The following is an 18,419-nucleotide window of genomic DNA, read 5'->3' on the forward strand; positions in this document are numbered from 1 at the left end:
TGATGTGATTGGTTTAAGCTTCGTCACAGCCTTTTCTGGCTTCGACCAGTAGCAAACTGAGGCATTTTAGGGAGGCGGGTCAACCACGGGGTCTGGGAAACGGTTGAGCTTAATATCTTGGCCAGACCAATAGCTCGGAGAGCTTTGAAGTCGCGTTAGCCAGGCTAAGCCTTCGTGCCCCATGCGAATCACTGAGCCTTCGACACCCATGACGCTGTCGCCGGTTCACCGGTTGTCCTTTGGATCCTTGGACCACTTTTGTTCAGTACTAACCACTGCATACCGGGAACACCCCACAAGATGTGCCATTTTGGAGATGTTCAAGACCCAGTCATCTAGCCATCACAGTGTGACTTTGACAAGAGCCAAATTTTACGATTATACGTTTTACTAGAGGATGGCACGGTGGTGTAGTGGTTAGCGCTGTCGCCTCACAGCAAGAAGGTCTGGGTTCGAGCCCCGTGGCCAGCGAGGGCCTTTTTGTGTGGAGTTTGCATGTTCTCCCCGTGTCCGCGTGGGTTTCCTCCGGGTGCTCCGGTTTCCCCCACAGTCCAAAGACATGCAGGTTAGATTAACTGCTGAATCTAAATTGACCGTAGGTGTGAATGTGAGTGTGAATGGTTGTCTGTGTCTATGTGTCAGCCCTGTGATGACCTGGCGACTTGTCCAGGGTGTACCCCGCCTTTCGCCCGTAGTCAGCTGGGATAGGCTCCAGCTTGCCTGCGACCCTGTAGAAGGATAAAGCGGCTAGAGATAATGAGATGAGATGAGATTTTATGACCAATAAACATGTACATTTATTTTCTTATATTTTGTCAATTTAAATATCCCTTTTGTTAAGTACATAAAAAAACACCTTTTGTTTCATTTTCTTAACAACGAACAATAATTACTTACCCATATTTGTAAAAGCTGGAACAAACCATATTATTCTATTCACATTCACTGGACATGAGCGATCGCGCACTCTGATTGGCTACTCTGCTACTAGGATATCAGCTCATATAACATGAGGAGAGACAAAGAAAATGGCGGAGCGTGTTACTGAACCAACCACGGATGAAATAAAAACTCTACTCGAAAACAAAACACCAAAAAATAAAAAAAACAACAACAAAATATGGAATGAAAGTATTTGATGGTAAGAATGTATTTTTTTTCAAGAATTATTATGATTATTATGGTATTTTTCAGAAATTGCTCCTGTCATTTCACCGGTTTGTTTACATTCTAAGCGGAAATGACTTTGTCGGACGTTTTGTATGCAGTTTTTATTTATCGAATTTGCAAAAAAAAAGAAAAAAAAAAATGCTCCGTTTTTCAAAATCCAGTGAATCTCGTCATCCATGGATTACAGACAAAGTGCTATGCGCCTCATTGGCTATCAGCTCATGTACGACTCAAATTTGTGGAATAACTGTTAAATATTCACATAACTTTTAATCGAATATATCGAAGCAAGGACAGACTTACCTGGATTTTTTTCAAAGCTATTGGAGTGTTGTCGATCAGGTATTTCGCCCGATAGACCTCGCTAAACTGCCCTCGTCCAATCTTCTTCTCGATGTAGTAATTGGCTAAGCTGTTGTAGCCCATCTCCGGCTGTAGCGGCTTCTGTTACAGAAACAAAAAGAATCGGCAAAAGCTCAAAAGATACGTCAGCTCTGAATTCAGAAGAATGAAACAAATCGCATTTATTCACACCTGATAAGAAAGGAAAAAAAATGTAAATGTCGTGTTGGGTGACACTCTAATTTCCTCACTGCCCCGAGTGTTTTTCACTCCCTGAATGGCCTCTGCAAAATTAAAACGCCAAGCAACAGTCACGATTAGCCTTTTGGCTATGTCGCGAGAGGAGAAAAATAAACTAACTATGGTGACCTTTTCTGTTTCCCTGTCGTCCTACGAAAGACTCCCGGAATGAGAAGTGACACAAAAGAACGCGCCGTGTCACAAGCGGATATGCATAAGATGACCACGGGATAACCTTAAAGGACTTAACTCTGCACGTGGTGAGACAAGACCATCCTCGTGATCTATCCCAATCCATTATAGTTCAACCTAATCTCACTATTTCCTGCATCTAAACCAGGCTTAAATCATGCAACTCCAAGTTTTCACTTTATATTCATCCCTCCTGGTGTTGTGGAGTTTACGACAAAAGCTGGCACGCTTCCTCGAAGCTTATGGTGATCGCTTGAACTAAAGTGCAAAACACTTTTATACGTAGCACTGACAGCTATATGAGCCGTCTGCTGAATCTAAAAACTACAGGGTACGGTTATGTGAAGCGCCCGGGCTCAGAGGAAATGCACGCTGTAGCTTAGCACCCAACCTGCTGGGTGCTAGAAGGATGGATATAGATCAAGGGGCAGCCAATTTAAGCATTTCATTGTTTTGGTTTGACAGCTTTAAGGGGGAGAAAAAAGGCGAGAGCTGAAGAATTGCCCCATCCAATTAACACACTGAAGCAGCTTGTTTTTCTTCGTGACACCACACACTTATTCCAGGTACACATCTGGTGCCAAAGGGAAAAAAAAATCTTCCTTTCCTACATTTTTTTTTGTCCATTAATATCACGATTAGGGCAATTATGACTTATTTTAAGTTGTTTTTTTATTTTTCTGCTCTAAAGATGCCATTGTTTTTTGTTTTGGTTTTTTTCCCCCTCTCAGATGATATCTAAATCGCAATACTGATCCTGGAATATTGGCTTTTGTAGGAGTAGGACTGGGATTGGGGTGGGGTCGGGGTGATGGTGAGGGTGTGGGGGACGATTCCAAAAACACTGTGGGAATTAATGATACATCACGGCATTAGCGTGATCGCTCGTCCAATAAGTGCAGCTCAGACTGAAAGTCGCTGTGTAATCATGGCATGGAAAAGGATTTCTACAGGGTTGGGAGGTCATGTGATGTCGAAAAGGGGAGGGGTTTGCAAAAGGACGAGGCATTGCTTTCACTCCTCGCACGGTCGCTTGACAAATGTTAGCATGAGCCTGTAAAGCGGCGTGACAAGTGCATGCTGAGAGCAAAGTTGTGCTAATGTGTCCTGGCATGCAGCTCGCTAATCACACATTTACATATGCAATGACCTACATTTGCATGTCAGCTTGCGCACTATCCGGACTGATTAACGATGGGCACCTCCCTGCGCCTGGGAGGCGGAAGAAGGCCAGAGGGTGGCGGCTTTTTTGGCAGCCGAAGGGACGTGCTGCCAGCCAGGATTAGGCCTGACGCCACCCGAGCTCCAGACACTTCATTAGCGGTAATCTGTTTAGCAGTGGGCAGTGTATGTAAACTTCACAGGCCATTTGCCGCACCTTTTCGTCCCCTGGCCTCGCCTTCAAAGGGCAGCGGGGCGTGCTGACTGACAGGCCGTCTCATCCGAGCTCTGCTCTGTCACACAATTTAGAGCGCCGGGCTGAGAAGGAATGAAGTGCAGCGGAAGAAAAGGCTCCAGGGCCACCGGGGTCGCGTGCCACAGACGTGGCACAATTTGTACAGATCACAGCTTGCAGAAGGGTAGAGAGGCACAAAGGGCTCGTTTTCCTCAGCAGGAGAGGGACAAAACAAAAATAAGCAGTGGGGCGTAGGCAGGTGGAGCGCAGAGGAGGCACCGACCCCACAGTCACCGTGAGCTAGTCACATGGAGGAGGTAGTCAAGGTAAGTTTGCATCTGTAGTTTAGCTATCGAGGACGTCTTACCAGGTTAGCACTGTGTAGAAATCACACGACTATAAAACAGAATCAGATTATCGTCCTAATCACATATGCTATATTACTGCACCTTTAAACCTACACCAGTCTGATCCTTGTCCAGAATGAGAACTAAAAAAAAAATCTCACAGGAATAACTGCTGGTACACTTTTTTATTCAGGGAGTTAAGGATAATACATTCCACGGCCAAACGTTTGTAGACAGCTGACCATCACATCCAACTGTTGTCAAAACGTTAGAAAAACAATTATAGAGAATGTCTCTGGATGCTGTAGTGTTATAGTTTCCCTTCACTGGACCCAAGATGCCCAAACCTGTTCCAGCACGACAATGCTGTCGTGCACAAAGAGCTACATGAAGATATGATTTACCAGGTTCGGACTGGAAGAACTCCAGTGTCCTGTACAGAACCCTGACTGAACTCAACCCCACTGGAATTAACTGGAACACCGACTGAACCCAGGGTTCTAACTCGGCCTTTTCAGCGTATCGGGCCGATCCGCAGCGTTTCCTTACTGCTACAACCACAATATTGCCAACACGCCTGTAAAAGTTGCCGCTACAATCCTAAAAAAGTCTTTTTAGGATTGTAGCGGCAACTTTTACAGGCGTGTTGGCGTCAATCTCGAAAATGTGGTCTTTTGTTTCATTTTCTCGTTTCCCCAATGCAGCATACTCAACTTCCGGTCCACGTAAGCGCCCGGTGCATAGCTGCCCAAGTAGTTCCGTGTGGAGATGGTCACTGATCATGCTACTCCGGTTTACCGCCTTCCTTACGCTATGTTCGCAGTAAAGTGCCATCCGTGTTAAGAGGCACTTGCACACCATGCACGTAATGCATGCCGGTCCCCAAGCTAGATTTGGATAGTCATGTATTGTAATTAAATGTCTGAAGCTGAAAATAAAGCTGACACTTGGTGAACATCAACTGGTTGTTTTATTCTTATTCCATAAATATGTCACTAATATAGTTCTCATCTCATTATCTCTAGCCGCTTTATCCTGTTCTACAGGGTCGCAGGCAAGCTGGAGCCTATCCCAGCTGACTACGGGCGAAAGGCGGGGTACACCCTGGACAAGTCGCCAGGTCATCACAGGGCTGACACATAGACACAGACAACCATTCACACTCACATTCACACCTACGGTCAATTTAGAGTCACCAGTTAACCTAACCTGCATGTCTTTGGACTGTGGGGGAAACCGGAGCAACCAGAGGACACCCACGCAGACACAGGGAGAACATGCAAACTCAACACAGAAAGGCCCTCGCCGGCCATGGGGCTCGAACCCAGACCTTGCTGTGAGGCGACAGCGCTAACCACTACACCACCGTGCCGCCCACTAATATAGTTGAATATTAATTAAAATAAGTCTTCAATCAAAAACAATCGCAGCAACTTTTGGCAAAATATATATCTCATTAATGTTAGCAAAAAAGAGTGACTTTCAGGGAGGCCTGCAAGTGCCAGGAAATGCACTAGAATGCATCTCTGAGCATGAGCAACCCGTGAGCTTTTAAGGGGTCTAAGGTGGTCCCCAAACCCCCCGGCCATTATGACTGGTGCCACTACGCTGATATTTTGGTCCAGATAGAACCCTGTGAACCCCAGGCCTCCTCATTCAACATCAGTGCGTGACCTCAGTAATGCTCTTGCGGCTGAACGAACACAATTCCCTCCAAAATCGAGTGGAAAGACTTCGCGGTAGAGTGGAGTGAAGGTTATTATAACAGGACAGGGGATCAGGAATGGGATGTTCAACAAGAACATATGAGTGTGACAGTCATGTGATAGTAGATTTTATATATCATCTCATTATCTCTAGCCGCTTTATCCTGTTCTACAGGGTCGCAGGCAAGCTGGAACCTATCCCAGCTGACTACGGGCGAAAGGCGGGGTACACCCTGGACAAGTCGCCAGGTCATCACAGGGCTGACACATAGACACAGACAACCATTCACACTCACATTCACACCTACGGTCAATTTAGAGTCACCAGTTAATAGGGGTGTGCAAAATAATCGTCATGACAATGCATCGCGATACTAACTTTCACGATATACTGCATCGATTCTTGACGCCAAATATCGATTATTAATTTTAAAAAATGAATAAATAAAATTGTATGAATGGTTGGCGAACATCAGCCAAAAACAAGTAGAATACAACTTCCAGTCCTGTAGATGTCGCCGTGGAGTCTTTGACGCCCGCTGCCTTCATGCCAGTGGCATTTCCGGCGGCGGGCTACTGCGACCTAGACATTCTGCATAGACATCATATGCGACTGCGACTCTGTTTACAAATCTCGCTGGAACAGCGCGCACGACATGCTTGAGCGCTTTTTAGAGCAACAGCCTGCCATCCACGCTGCACTCCTGTCTGCAGAAATACGTAAATCTGAGAAGGACATCTGCACACTCACCGAGTCTGACATAACTGCTGCGGTACTACAACATGCTAAAAGAAATATGCTAAATGAGTGTATTGTTTCCTAATTTGAGGATGCTCCACAAACTATAAATGCATAAGGCATTTAAATATAATGTAAAGTAATGTAACAAATAATATAATGATGATGATAATTTAATGTACTGAGTAATATAGTATATATATTTTGATATTTATTATTGCCTTGTCCTCCCATACTGCAGGTGCTGCAAAGAAATTGAAAACTGCTGCTATTAGTTTTCTTTTATTATTTTTAGTTTTATAAATCCTATGCAATTTTTGTCATTAGTGTGTCCACTCGTTATGGAAACAGTATTTGTTTTAATGGCAACTACCTCCAAAGTCGTGTCATTAAATTCAGTTATGAACTGAGTTGCTCTAAGTTATGCATCAATTGGAGACACTATCCAGATCGTACACAGCCACTGGTAATTATGCTCTATTTTTTTTTTTACATTTTCACTGAAGTATGTTGAATATATCGCAATGCATCGCAATAATTCAAGAATCGTGATGCATCGTGATAGTATCGCATCGTAGCATGTGAATCGTGATTCGAATTGAATCGTGACTTCTTTGCCAATACCCACCCCTACCAGTTAACCTAACCTGCATGTCTTTGGACTGTGGGGGAAACCAGAGCACCCGGAGGAAACCCACGCGGACACGGGGAGAACATGCAAACTCCGCACAGAAAGGCCCTCGCTGGCCACAGGGCTCGAACCCGGACCTTCTTGCTGTGAGGCGACAGCGCTAACCACTACACCACCGTGCCGCCATATATATATATATATATATATATATATATATATATATATATATATCTGGAGGCTGAAAATGCTTCGCTTACACAGCCAATGACTTAGAATAATAATAATAATAATACATTTTATTTTAGAAGGAGCCTGAAGGAAAAGTGGCTGCCTGTAAACAGTACAACAGACTGCAGTGAGTGTTTTTCAGGGTGATGTCGGCCATATTTGTGGTATCTGCAACACTCATCAGCATTGCAGGCCAAACTGCTTGCATACACACCATCACCACCACCACGTGAGGGGAATCTTCCAGCTTCCTGCTTGCTGCTGACCGCAACCATGGTTGCTTTTCCCAAGCCGATACCCTAACACAGGGGTTTTCAAAGTGTGGGAGAGTCAGCCCCCCCTCAGAGAGCAAATAAACAACAGCGCCCCCCCTACAATTTTTGTTGTTGCTATACTTAATGTTCCATTCGTATTTTTAAAAAAATGGTTGTTGTACACATTTTTTTCTTTTACACATTTTAAACATCTGTGCTTTTTAAAACATCTTTTTTTTTTACACATTTTAAACATCTGTGCTTTTCTTTTTAAAACATCTTGTTTTACACATTTTAAACATCTCATAGCATCGTTAGCTAGCACCTCTTGGCAGACAACACACTGTGGCAGTGGAGCATCTTCAGATCCAGTCCATGAAAATCCAAACTTTAAATAATCGTGGTCATACTTCCTTCTTTTTTCAGTCCCCCCAGGATTTTGTGGGCCGTTTTTGTGATTGTTGTGGGCTAAAATGTCTGATGTTGCGGGGGGTTTTCCAAAAAATTGTGATGAAAGTTGTGGTGTTTTTTAGGTTTTTGTTGCGGTTACATTGCGGGAGGAAGTGAAAGTTGCGAGAAATTGTTGCGATTTTCTCTTTTTGTGATTAAAATTGAGTGATATGTTAAATATTAAGTTATTACTGAAAAACTATTGATTAAAAAAACAGACACTGAGAAATGGTCCTATAAACAACTTTACCAATATAAAAGATTACCAGGACTACAAAAATGCAGAAAAATAGGCTTTACTTATCCAAATGCACCCGTTGGTTCAAAAGTTAAAGTGCATGGAACCTCACAGCACAACATGAAGTTATCTTAAAATATAATATACATGCCTCAGCTTTCATGTAAGAAAAAACACTATTAATACTAGTACTGTGTGCAGGCAGTCTCTCCTGAAGACTAAATTAAACAGTAATTATAAACTAAGAAAATAAATGGCTCAGGCTTCATAGAAGAAAAAAAACAATTTGAACAAAATCTCACAGTATGATGCTGAAGCTGCCTAAACAATGGAAGTATGATGCTGAAGCTGCCTAAACAATTGTCTCGCACATGCAGTGTTGCCAGATACTGCTGACGTTTTCCAGTCCAAAATATGTTAAAAATCTGCCAAAATTCACTTAAAACCGCCCAATCTGGCAACACTGTGCGCATGCTGCTTCTCTTGAACGTATACATGGAAGTAAGGCGGAAGGTAGTTTGTCGACGTCACCTCAAGACGACGCCAACAATTGGTCAAATTTGCGGGAAGGTTGCGGTGATTGGATATAATTGCAACACCGCCCTGAATTCGCGGGGATTGGTTGAATCGCAACATCGCGAAATCCTGGAGGCTCTGTTTTTTTGCTTGGCCCAGACTCTGTCTCCTCACTCACTGTAGCTTTAGGTACTAAAAATCGATCCATTTTGTCTCTGGCAAAGGCTAGCTGAAGTTCGCTAAATGTCCGCAATAGTAACTTATTCTGGTTTATGTTTCCTCACATTGTGCCCCCCCGAAGAACTCTGGCGCCTCCCAGGGGAGGCGCGCCCCACACTTTGAAAAGCCCTGCCCTAACACACTAAGTGTGCGCTATTGCACCGGCTCGTGCCTCAAAGCAGTGCGTTTTTTTGTAGCCTCTGCTCATCTGAGATAAAACAAAAGAGGTGGGATTGTGAGCTTGATTATTGTATGATGCGACACGCTAAACCGTATCATTCCACTCCTAGAAAGGCGGCCTACTGAGGGTTGACCACTGGTGACACCAGGATAAGAAAGAGAAACACGAGCATGCAGCCCGGTGACGGGAACACAGGAGACGGAGTAGTGATGGAGGATGGGGTGGTAGCAGCATGGAGGACTAGGTGTGAGATGACAGCACAACACTGCCAGAAGCTGCCAGGGAGAGGACAACACGAGCAGTGAAGAGGTGCGAGAGCAGCGAGCCGGCCTTGGTGTTGGTGGGAGTGACAGGGCAAGGAAAAGGAAGGCGGGAGGGAGGCAACATGCCGGAGATCCACTTCTCATCCTTTTCATCAGCCTGGCCCATGCAATATTTATGCTTTCTTTACCCTCCGACAGTGGTTCTGCTTCTCCGCGTTCTGTTTTAGTGTTTAGAGCCCTCCTTGCTTGATGTCGGGATTTTTTGCTCTGTCAAAAATCCGAGGTGACGATCAAAATCGCGTCTGAAAATCTCACCCTCCCTCCCTCCCGCCCGCCCGCTTGCTCACTCACTCGCTCGCTCAGCAAGCAAACGCACCATTAAATAAGCAAGTCTTACCAGCTCATCTACTATACCTAATGCATATGCATCATACCTTCGGGACTTACTTAATTATGATAGCGCCAGCAATATTAAATGTGCGACTGCATAGAAATTTCACCTTCTCTACTTTTTAAGGCGGCGGTTCTCAAACTTTTTTTTTCGTCGGAGTGAACGTGAACGGTTGGGGATATAGTAATATTCTGGCTGTAAATTATTTTAATAATGTTTAATGTTTCAGAATGTCTACGAGGGCTCGTAGATACGAAATGATGATACGATATCGAAATTGGGGTAAATTATGTAGACGAGATGCTTCTCTGGTGTATTTAAGGACATTTAAATACGTCATCACAAACTGCCTGGAAGCGATTGATGTGATGCGATTGATTGTGGCCTTTATTTACATTTGGAAAAGGTTTTACAGATTTCTTATAATGTTTTCTTAAATTTCAAAATACAAATACATTGTAATTTATTATAAATGTATGTATGTATAACTAATAAACAAATTATACAGAAACCCCTTTGAGAATCGTGATCAGGCTTTTAGATAGAGGGGCGTCTGGGCGTCTTTTCGACGCCCTGTACTGAAAAAAACAAGAAATTGGACGCCCTACTTTTTAGTACGACGCCCTAAAGACGCCCTAATATTTCCGCCCGTGTTATGTCCGGTAACTTAGCTGAATATGTTAAAAAAATCGCCGAGTCTGAGCTTTCCGAGGATCTACAAGCTTTGTTGACACCGCCATTTTGGAAATTTCAGAAGTCTCGCTTTGACAGCTGTCTTTCCCGAAGACGCCCAGGGTTACCATAGCAACAGCACGAGCCCAGAGTACAAAATATAGGCACCCGCCGCAGAGCTACAGAAACACGCGTTTCTATGGCTGCACTAATTTCAAAGTTGTGAGAGCCCTCGTTATAAATAAATGGGTTATTAAATAAATTTGGTGTACAAAGCACTTGTAATATGCGTTCCCAGAGCAGAGGGGGAAAAGATGTATGCCTAGGAGACACTGGCATAAATATCCAGACAATATAGCCGTAGACTATATTGCCGCAGCTAAATGTGGAATGTAGTCTATAGAAAACCGGCCTTACCTGACATGTTATTTATCCCGAATAAATCCTTTTAACAGTAAATAACACATTTTCATGCAGATTTTCCCAACATTACAGGCTACGTAGTGGAGAGTGTGGTAGTCGAGCCGGCGGGTAGTATTTCTAGTAGGCTAAACAATAATCAAATACGACACGTTCTAAAGGATGCTGGGATTCCAAAGAACGCACGTGAAAAAACGAATACCATTATAATGTTTGAAGACTTAGCCATATTTCCTGTGTGTTTTTTTCTTTGTTATACTAAATCTTTGGACGCTAGCGGCTTTGAAAGCAAAACTGGTCAGCCGGGGTTGGTTGTCACACTGTGTTCGGGGTTGGTTGTCACATGTAATGCAATTGCAATAGGTGCACTACTGACTGAGACAAACACAGCTACAACAAGCTTTATTTATGTAGTATTCTGCGATCAGAAAGCTTTATAGCTAATTTGTCATGCTTAATATGCAACTCCAGCTCAAAAAATCCCAGAAATATACCCATTTTAATAATAATATTCATTAAAAATATACGCAGTTTGCAGTGTATTTTGTTTTGGTGTTCCCAAAGTTGATATTGTATTACCAATCTGTTATACCTACATGTATTTTGAATACATTTTCTTTAACATTTTTACATAATTCTCAAAAATATGTATGTATTTTCGGTTCCTGTACCGCCCCATTGAAATAACATTGTGACAACCAACCCTATAGGGTGTCACAATCTGTCAAAGTGTGTTTGACAGCCCATATCTTTTGAACACAACGACATAAAGTAGAAATACCACCTTCCAGTCGTACCTGAGACTTGCAGCTTCCTTTGACATTAAAGAAAGACATTAAAGAAAGTTGTTTTACCTAAAATGAATCTGGCTTGAATTTTTCCATGCACACATGCCTCCCCCCAGTCCAGCCTTACTATTGATACAAGAATGTTGTAACAAAGGCAAAAACACTTGGCTGTATTGCTCAAAATTTGCTGTCAAAATGAAGGAAATAGCATTTGAGAGCATTAGAAATTTCAAAATTTTCCGGGGGAGTACCCCCGGAACCCCCTAAAACACTCGTGCCAGCAGCGCTCAACGCGCCGCTACACCTCGCCACATACAGTGACACCTGCAAAAAAGTTAGACTCCCTAAAAAAAAATCCTGCCTAAAAGCCTGATCGTGATCGGATACTTGTGTCATATCACCCATCCCTTACGTCTACTATTTTTTCACAAGGCTCACGATTCAGATTGTTCTTCCACTGCTTTTCAGTTCCACAAATAATCGATGACGGAATCTGCAGAAACCGAACAAATAGTTTTGCACCCTGCAAAGTCCTTCTGAAATCTATATACCACTAACAGCACAAGACTGGAGGTGAGACAGGCAGTCAGTCCAAAACATATACAGGAGAGGGTCATGTCTTGGGTCATTCAGATTCTGTAAAGCTACTTTGGGACAATGTCTATTGTTAAAAGCGCTACACAAACAAACTTGACTTGACATGTTAAGATTTGGACCAGGTTATTATTCCCAGCCTTCTGGTCTTATAACAGACAAGAGTGCTCTGAGAGCACAATATACCCTACTGGCAACCGTGCCATAACTCTGGTAAAATGCCACTGAATTAAACGAAATTGCAATATGTGCATTATTAACAAAGAATCCTGTCATGTTTCATGAAATTCCTCCAAAAATTGAGAGAGGAGTTGATTTCAGAAGGTGAGTACCCTTCCTGGGACGGACGGACATCGCCATATCGGATAATCCCTCTTCGGGCCTTTCAGCCAGCGGGGGATAAAAATTGTGAGGGAAGTTGATTTCAGAAAGCAAGCACACCTTGATGAAATTGCCAAAGTACAAGTTTGTTAATAATCAAGGGCATGACTCTGAGAAAATTTGCCCAAATTAATCAAAATTTAAATGTGTGTATAACTGTCATATAACAAAGCCTTTTGCTAAGTTTGGTGAAATTCCTCCACAAATTGTGAGAGGAGTTGATTTCAGAAGAACGTACACCCTCATGAAATTGTCAAAGTACAAGTTATTTAATCAAGGGTCAAAACTCTGGGAAAATTTTGACAAGCGAAATTAAATCACAATATGCGTATTACCGTCATATAACAAGACCTTTTACCAAGCTTCGAGAAATTCGTCCAAAAATTGTGAGAGGAGTTGATGGCAGAAGGCAAGCACACCTTCATGAAATTGTCAAAGTACAAGGTTGTTAATCAAGGGCCACAACTCTGGTAAAATGCGACCGAATTGAATGAAATTACAATATGCGTACTACCGATATATAACAAAAAATTCTGCCAAGTTTCATAAAATTCCTCAAAAAATTGTGAGAGGAGTTGATTTCAGAAGGTGAGGACCCTTCCCGGGACGGATGGACAGACATCACCACGACATAATCCCCCTTCGGGCCTTTCGGCCAGCGGGGGATAAAAACTGACCAACCAACGTAACAGAAGGTTTTCTGTTTGCGGGAAAGTCATGGCCTAATGGTTAGAGGAGCAGCTTTAGGACCAAAAGGTTGCCTGTTCAATTCCCCGGAGCAGCAAGAATGACTGAAGTGGCCTTGAGCAAGGCATCTGCTCCCCAGGCTGCTCTGGGTATGTTGTACATTGCTCTGGATATGAGTGTCTACTAAATGCCTGGATTGGAATGGAAGGCATTGGAATTGGAATCCCATCTTGAATGCTTGGCCCCCTAAATCGCTAAAAATTCAAACAGAAATACGACCTGAGCAGTTATAATTTTTATCATTCTATTCTACTGGAACATTGGAAATCAATCCATGGATTAATTAGGAGTGAGATTCGGGGGGAAATAGTAGATCCATACGGAAAGGAGGCGAATAAAAGAAAACGAGTGGAACAAAGAGAGAACGAGAGAGAAATAAATACACCACAGGACACACAGAGAGAGAGAGAGAGTGAGAGCTAGCAGCTGAGCTTCAACACCTCTGTCTCCGGCAAAGCAATGGAGAAAAACACACGATAGCTTTTGTGTGCAGGAAGCGCTGCTTGTGCAGAGAGCAGAATCTCATTATCACTTCTCATACAGCACGCAGGAGGAGCCAGAGAGGAGAGACGGTGTGAGCAGACCACCGCCTGTCTCTCTGCGGGGAGATTGACAGTTGGAGAGGTTCGGCGCAGGCAGATGTGGAAAGGGGGCGACAGGCGAAGCGAGCCAGCTATGGCAAAGGTTGGTAAAATAGGAAGAACAAAGGAAATAAAGATGACAAATTAAAAAATAAAGGATTTTTTTTAAATGAGTGTCAGTTCGGTTTTCATCAAGTGCTGATCTGATCTCGGGAACGACACGGAGGATTAATTAACGCTGATAATTCGGAAAGGAATGCTTTGTGTTGGGGGCGTCGTGGCTCAGGTGGTTAAGGCGCCATACCATGAATGCGGGCGACCCGGGTTCGATTCCGGCCCGAGGTCATCTCCCGATCCCTTCCCGTCTCTCTCTCTCCCGCTCATTTCCTGTCTCTACACTGTCCTATCCAATAAAGGTGCAAAAAGCCCAAAAAAATATCTAAAAAAAAAAAAAAAGGAATGCTTTGTGTCATCGCTTGCATCAAAAAATAAAAATAAATAAATAAATACTGAATGCAACGTATGTGTGTGTGCAGTCCACATCACTAGCCATCACACACTATAGGAGAGTAGGAACATCTTTCGTTAATATGAACGACCCCCAAATGTGTGATCCAAATGTGTGATTAATATCCAGGGAAAGAGACGCAGCACACCTGACACGCCCTGCTCATGCTGTTTTGGCCTTGTAATGGGGGCAAATTAGCACACTTGTGTGTGTGAAACCCTAGGAACGAGTGTAACATGAGAAAGAGAGCTTATTCACGTCATTTGTTCGTTCATTCATTTGTTCTCTGCCTTAACAACCCACGGATAAACAGCACCCTTTAGATCCGGGTTGTGAAGCGAGAACCAGATTAATTTAAAGCGAAATAAAAATGTTCAGCTTTCCCTGAATTAGCTCTCTAACTTTAATCCTAATCTGGATTTGTTTTCTCACTAAATTTATACAAGTCAGCTTGGTGGGAGTGTACGTGTACATGCACCTACCTGTGGTTGAAACACTGCTATTGGTGGCTGCTGGCCTTGTAGTTGGGCGTCCATGCTGACAGGCGCTCAGTGCCTTACACCCCTGTCAGAAAACGAAACACACCAATAAATCACATGAACAAGTAGCACTTCTCACCATTTCAGTGCTCGCACTCTGCTCAAGGTATGCCTGCGAATCTGGTAATAGAATTAGAGCAGCGAGCTGCACTCTGGCAATCACATGCTTCCGAGGAAATGGCTGTCTGGCGTCACCTTGTCGCAGAACCCTAGCCAGTGAGAACACGACACCTACTGTGATAATGAGACCTGTCATGGAGCCGCCGAGCCGGAGCGCGGCAAGCGTTCCATTTTAATCCTAAAAACTCGTCTGGGGAATGAATAAAAAAAAAAAAAAAAACTTTACCTCTACATGTGAACTCTTTCCCATGCACAAGCACTATATTGATATATACAAAGTTTTTCAATGCTAAGTTTATACCTTCACAGATTGCCTTATTTATTTTCTTTCTTTTTATTTTACATACTGTATCAGATATTTCTCTTCGCCTCGTCCGACCTGCTTGAGGTTCTCCGAAACCCTCCTGTGCGGATTCTAGGGAACAGTTTTGCAAGCCAGTGACGTCTCCTTCGACGTCTTGTGTTCAGGGCGATTCCTGAATTACGCGGCGAATTCCAAGTTGGAACTGGTTAACCGTCTCGGTGAAAGGAATAAATTAACTTCGCTTGGTGACAGAACGAATACAAAAGGTGGCGGTGTGCTCACGAGTGGCTGCGGTAGATAGGCCTGTACGTGGCAGCCGTCAGAAATTTTAATGATCCATCACTTGTCACATGAGCATCTTGCACGGCATGGGGAAGCAAGCTCGGTGCCCTGCCATAGATAGATACCGCAGAAATATGAAGAGCAAGACCCACACACACACACCTCCACCGCCCCCTCCCTCCGTTCATAAAAAAATAAAAAAATAAAAAGGCCATTTGCATGTCGTTCACCTCAGAGCGCATCCGCCCCCGCCATGTCGTCAGGAGTGTGGAGAGCATGAAGCTGGAGCCAATTAAAATGCTTCATGCTGGAGAACGGAGCGATACAGCCCAAGCTGTCACCACGGCAAAATAAAACCTGCCTGATTTTTCGTGAAGGTTAATAATGCTAATTAAGCCGAAAACTCAGGCCTGGGGGTTTGAGTGGCAGCTTGAGGACGACACGTTGTCTGTTGTCTTCGGCATTGTTTCGTTGTTTATTCTCCTTTTTTTTTTTTTGGATAGTACGACTCTTTGCTGAGGACGGTGAAGTAAATTTCCTTGCATGGACATGCGGTATTTTAGAGGGATCTCCAGGACAGACGGATGAGTAGTTAAGCAGACTTTACTGCTACCTCGTATTATCATCCGTAACGTCGATACAATAACACAATAACACTGACACAATAACGAGATGGTTTTGCTCCGAATCATTAACCCTTGACCTTGATACCGAAAGAGAAAGAAGTGCTGAATATGGAAATAGTGAATGTGGATTTCACTCAAAAGTAACTTCTTGTTGAGTCTAAGATTCCTGTTCTTGGCTGCAGGAGTGGAACCCAATCTGTTCTTCTGTTGCATACTGAGATGCTTTTCTGCTCAGCACGGTTGTAAAGAGTGATTATATGAGTTACTATATCCTTCCTGGCAGCTCGAACTGCTCAATCTGTCCATTTTCCTTTGACCTGTCTTATCAACATGGTGTTTGTTTCCACCCACAGTGTTTCCACGGTGTTTGTTTCTCTTACTCATTTGATGTTTTTTGTTTTTCGCACCATTCTGTGTAGCAGTTTCTGAAACATTCAAACCAGTCCCATTCTGGCTCAAACCAACACCCATGCCACAGTGAAAGAAAGTCACACTTCACTGTGAGATCACAATTTTTCCCATTCTGATGTTTGAAAATTGTGAACATTAACTGAATAATTTGCATCTGTGTGATTTGATGTATCGTGCTGTATCTGTGTGATTTGATGTATCGTGCTGTATCTGTGTGATTTGATGTATCGTGCTGTATCTGTGTGATTTGATGCATCGTGCTGTATCTGTGTGATTTGATGTATCGTGCTGTATCTGTGTGATTTGATGTATCGTGCTGTATCTGTGTGATTTGATGTATCGTGCTGTATCTGTGTGATTTGATGTATCGTGCTGTATCTGTGTGATTTGATGTGATTTGATGTATCATGCTGTATCTGTGTGATTTGATGTATCATGCTGTATCTGTGTGATTTGATGTATCATGCTGTATCTGTGTGATTTGATGTATCGTGCTGTATCTGTGTGATTTGATGTATCGTGCTGTATCTGTGTGATTTGATGTATCGTGCTGTATCTGTGTGATTTGATGTGATTTGATGCATCATGCTGTATCTGTGTGATTTGATGTATCGTGCTGTATCTGTGTGATTTGATGTGATTTGATGTATCGTGCTGTATCTGTGTGATTTGATGTATCGTGCTGTATCTGTGTGATTTGATGTATCATGCTGTATCTGTGTGATTTGATGTATCGTGCTGTATCTGTGTGATTTGATGTATCATGCTGTATCTGTGTGATTTGATGTATCGTGCTGTATCTGTGTGATTTGATGTATCGTGCTGTATCTGTGTGATTTGATGTATCGTGCTGTATCTGTGTGATTTGATGTGATTTGATGCATCATGCTGTATCTGTGTGATTTGATGTATCGTGCTGTATCTGTGTGATTTGATGTGATTTGATGTATCGTGCTGTATCTGTGTGATTTGATGTATCGTGCTGTATCTGTGTGATTTGATGTATCGTGCTGTATCTGTGTGATTTGATGTATCGTGCTGTATCTGTGTGATTTGATGTATCGTGCTGTATCTGTGTGATTTGATGTATCGTGCTGTATCTGTGTGATTTGATGTATCGTGCTGTATCTGTGTGATTTGATGTGATTTGATGCATCATGCTGTATCTGTGTGATTTGATGCATCATGCTGCTGTCGATCACGGGATTGGCCAATTAGAGAACTGCATCGAACAGACATCAAACAGGTGGATGGATGGATGGATGGATGGGTGTTCCTAATAAAGTGGCTGGTGAGTATAGCTTTTCGTCTTTGTGAGAGCAAAATTCAGGTTAGAGAGATTATACTCACTAACACAAAAGAAAGAACTCGTGTTCATGGATCAACACTAGAATCTAACACTTAATAACGAAGCGGTGGGAATCGAACTGCGTCATCTGCTCCCTGAGACGGAGGAGGATTTATGAGCTGATAACTTGCTTGCTACTGAAAGGCACTTGTGTTCTTCTTCTTTTGGTTGTTCGATCGCAGCACAGAAAAAGGTGCAAATAAGACAAGATTGAAACATTTCCACGAAATCAAGTCGTACGTGAGCTGATAGTCGGCTATAATCCATGTACGGCGAGATTGAGTGGAATAACTGCTTTATTCGATCCACATTCAGTGGATTTTGTGCTAAAAGTGCAATGAAAACTGAAACATTAGACGCAACTAGCTTAAAAATCAACATGCAGAACGTGAGGTGTGATCTGACCTGAAAAATGGTGAAAAAGATATTTCTTGCCAGATGGCCGAGCCGTGTGGATCAGTATTACACAACATGATCAGAAATATGAGACTGGAAAAAAGACTTTACAAAACCAAGTGCTGCTCGACTACTGAGAGAACGTCGAGATGGAAATTTACTATCACCGTTATCAGTGTTCTCATGGTGCTGTTAAAAC

The 18,419-nt window shown here is 43.0% G+C and overlaps 1 protein-coding gene across 1 annotated transcript in view; it reads right to left on the bottom strand.

Annotated features, from left to right (window-relative positions):
• Positions 1-18,419, bottom strand: part of nek7 (NIMA-related kinase 7) — a 149,403-nt gene that overhangs the window by 69,557 nt on the left and 61,427 nt on the right. Inside the window, exons 2-3 of the mRNA XM_060941791.1 lie at positions 14,677-14,758; positions 1,474-1,614 (exon numbers count right to left, since the gene is read on the bottom strand). Of these exons, the coding sequence (XP_060797774.1) occupies positions 1,474-1,614; positions 14,677-14,730 (195 nt within the window). The 5' untranslated portion in view covers positions 14,731-14,758. The remainder of the gene's footprint in view (positions 1-1,473; positions 1,615-14,676; positions 14,759-18,419) is intronic.

The sequence above is a fragment of the Neoarius graeffei genome, chromosome 15, assembly GCF_027579695.1.
Source record: "Neoarius graeffei isolate fNeoGra1 chromosome 15, fNeoGra1.pri, whole genome shotgun sequence".
Lineage (NCBI taxonomy): Eukaryota > Metazoa > Chordata > Actinopteri > Siluriformes > Ariidae > Neoarius > Neoarius graeffei.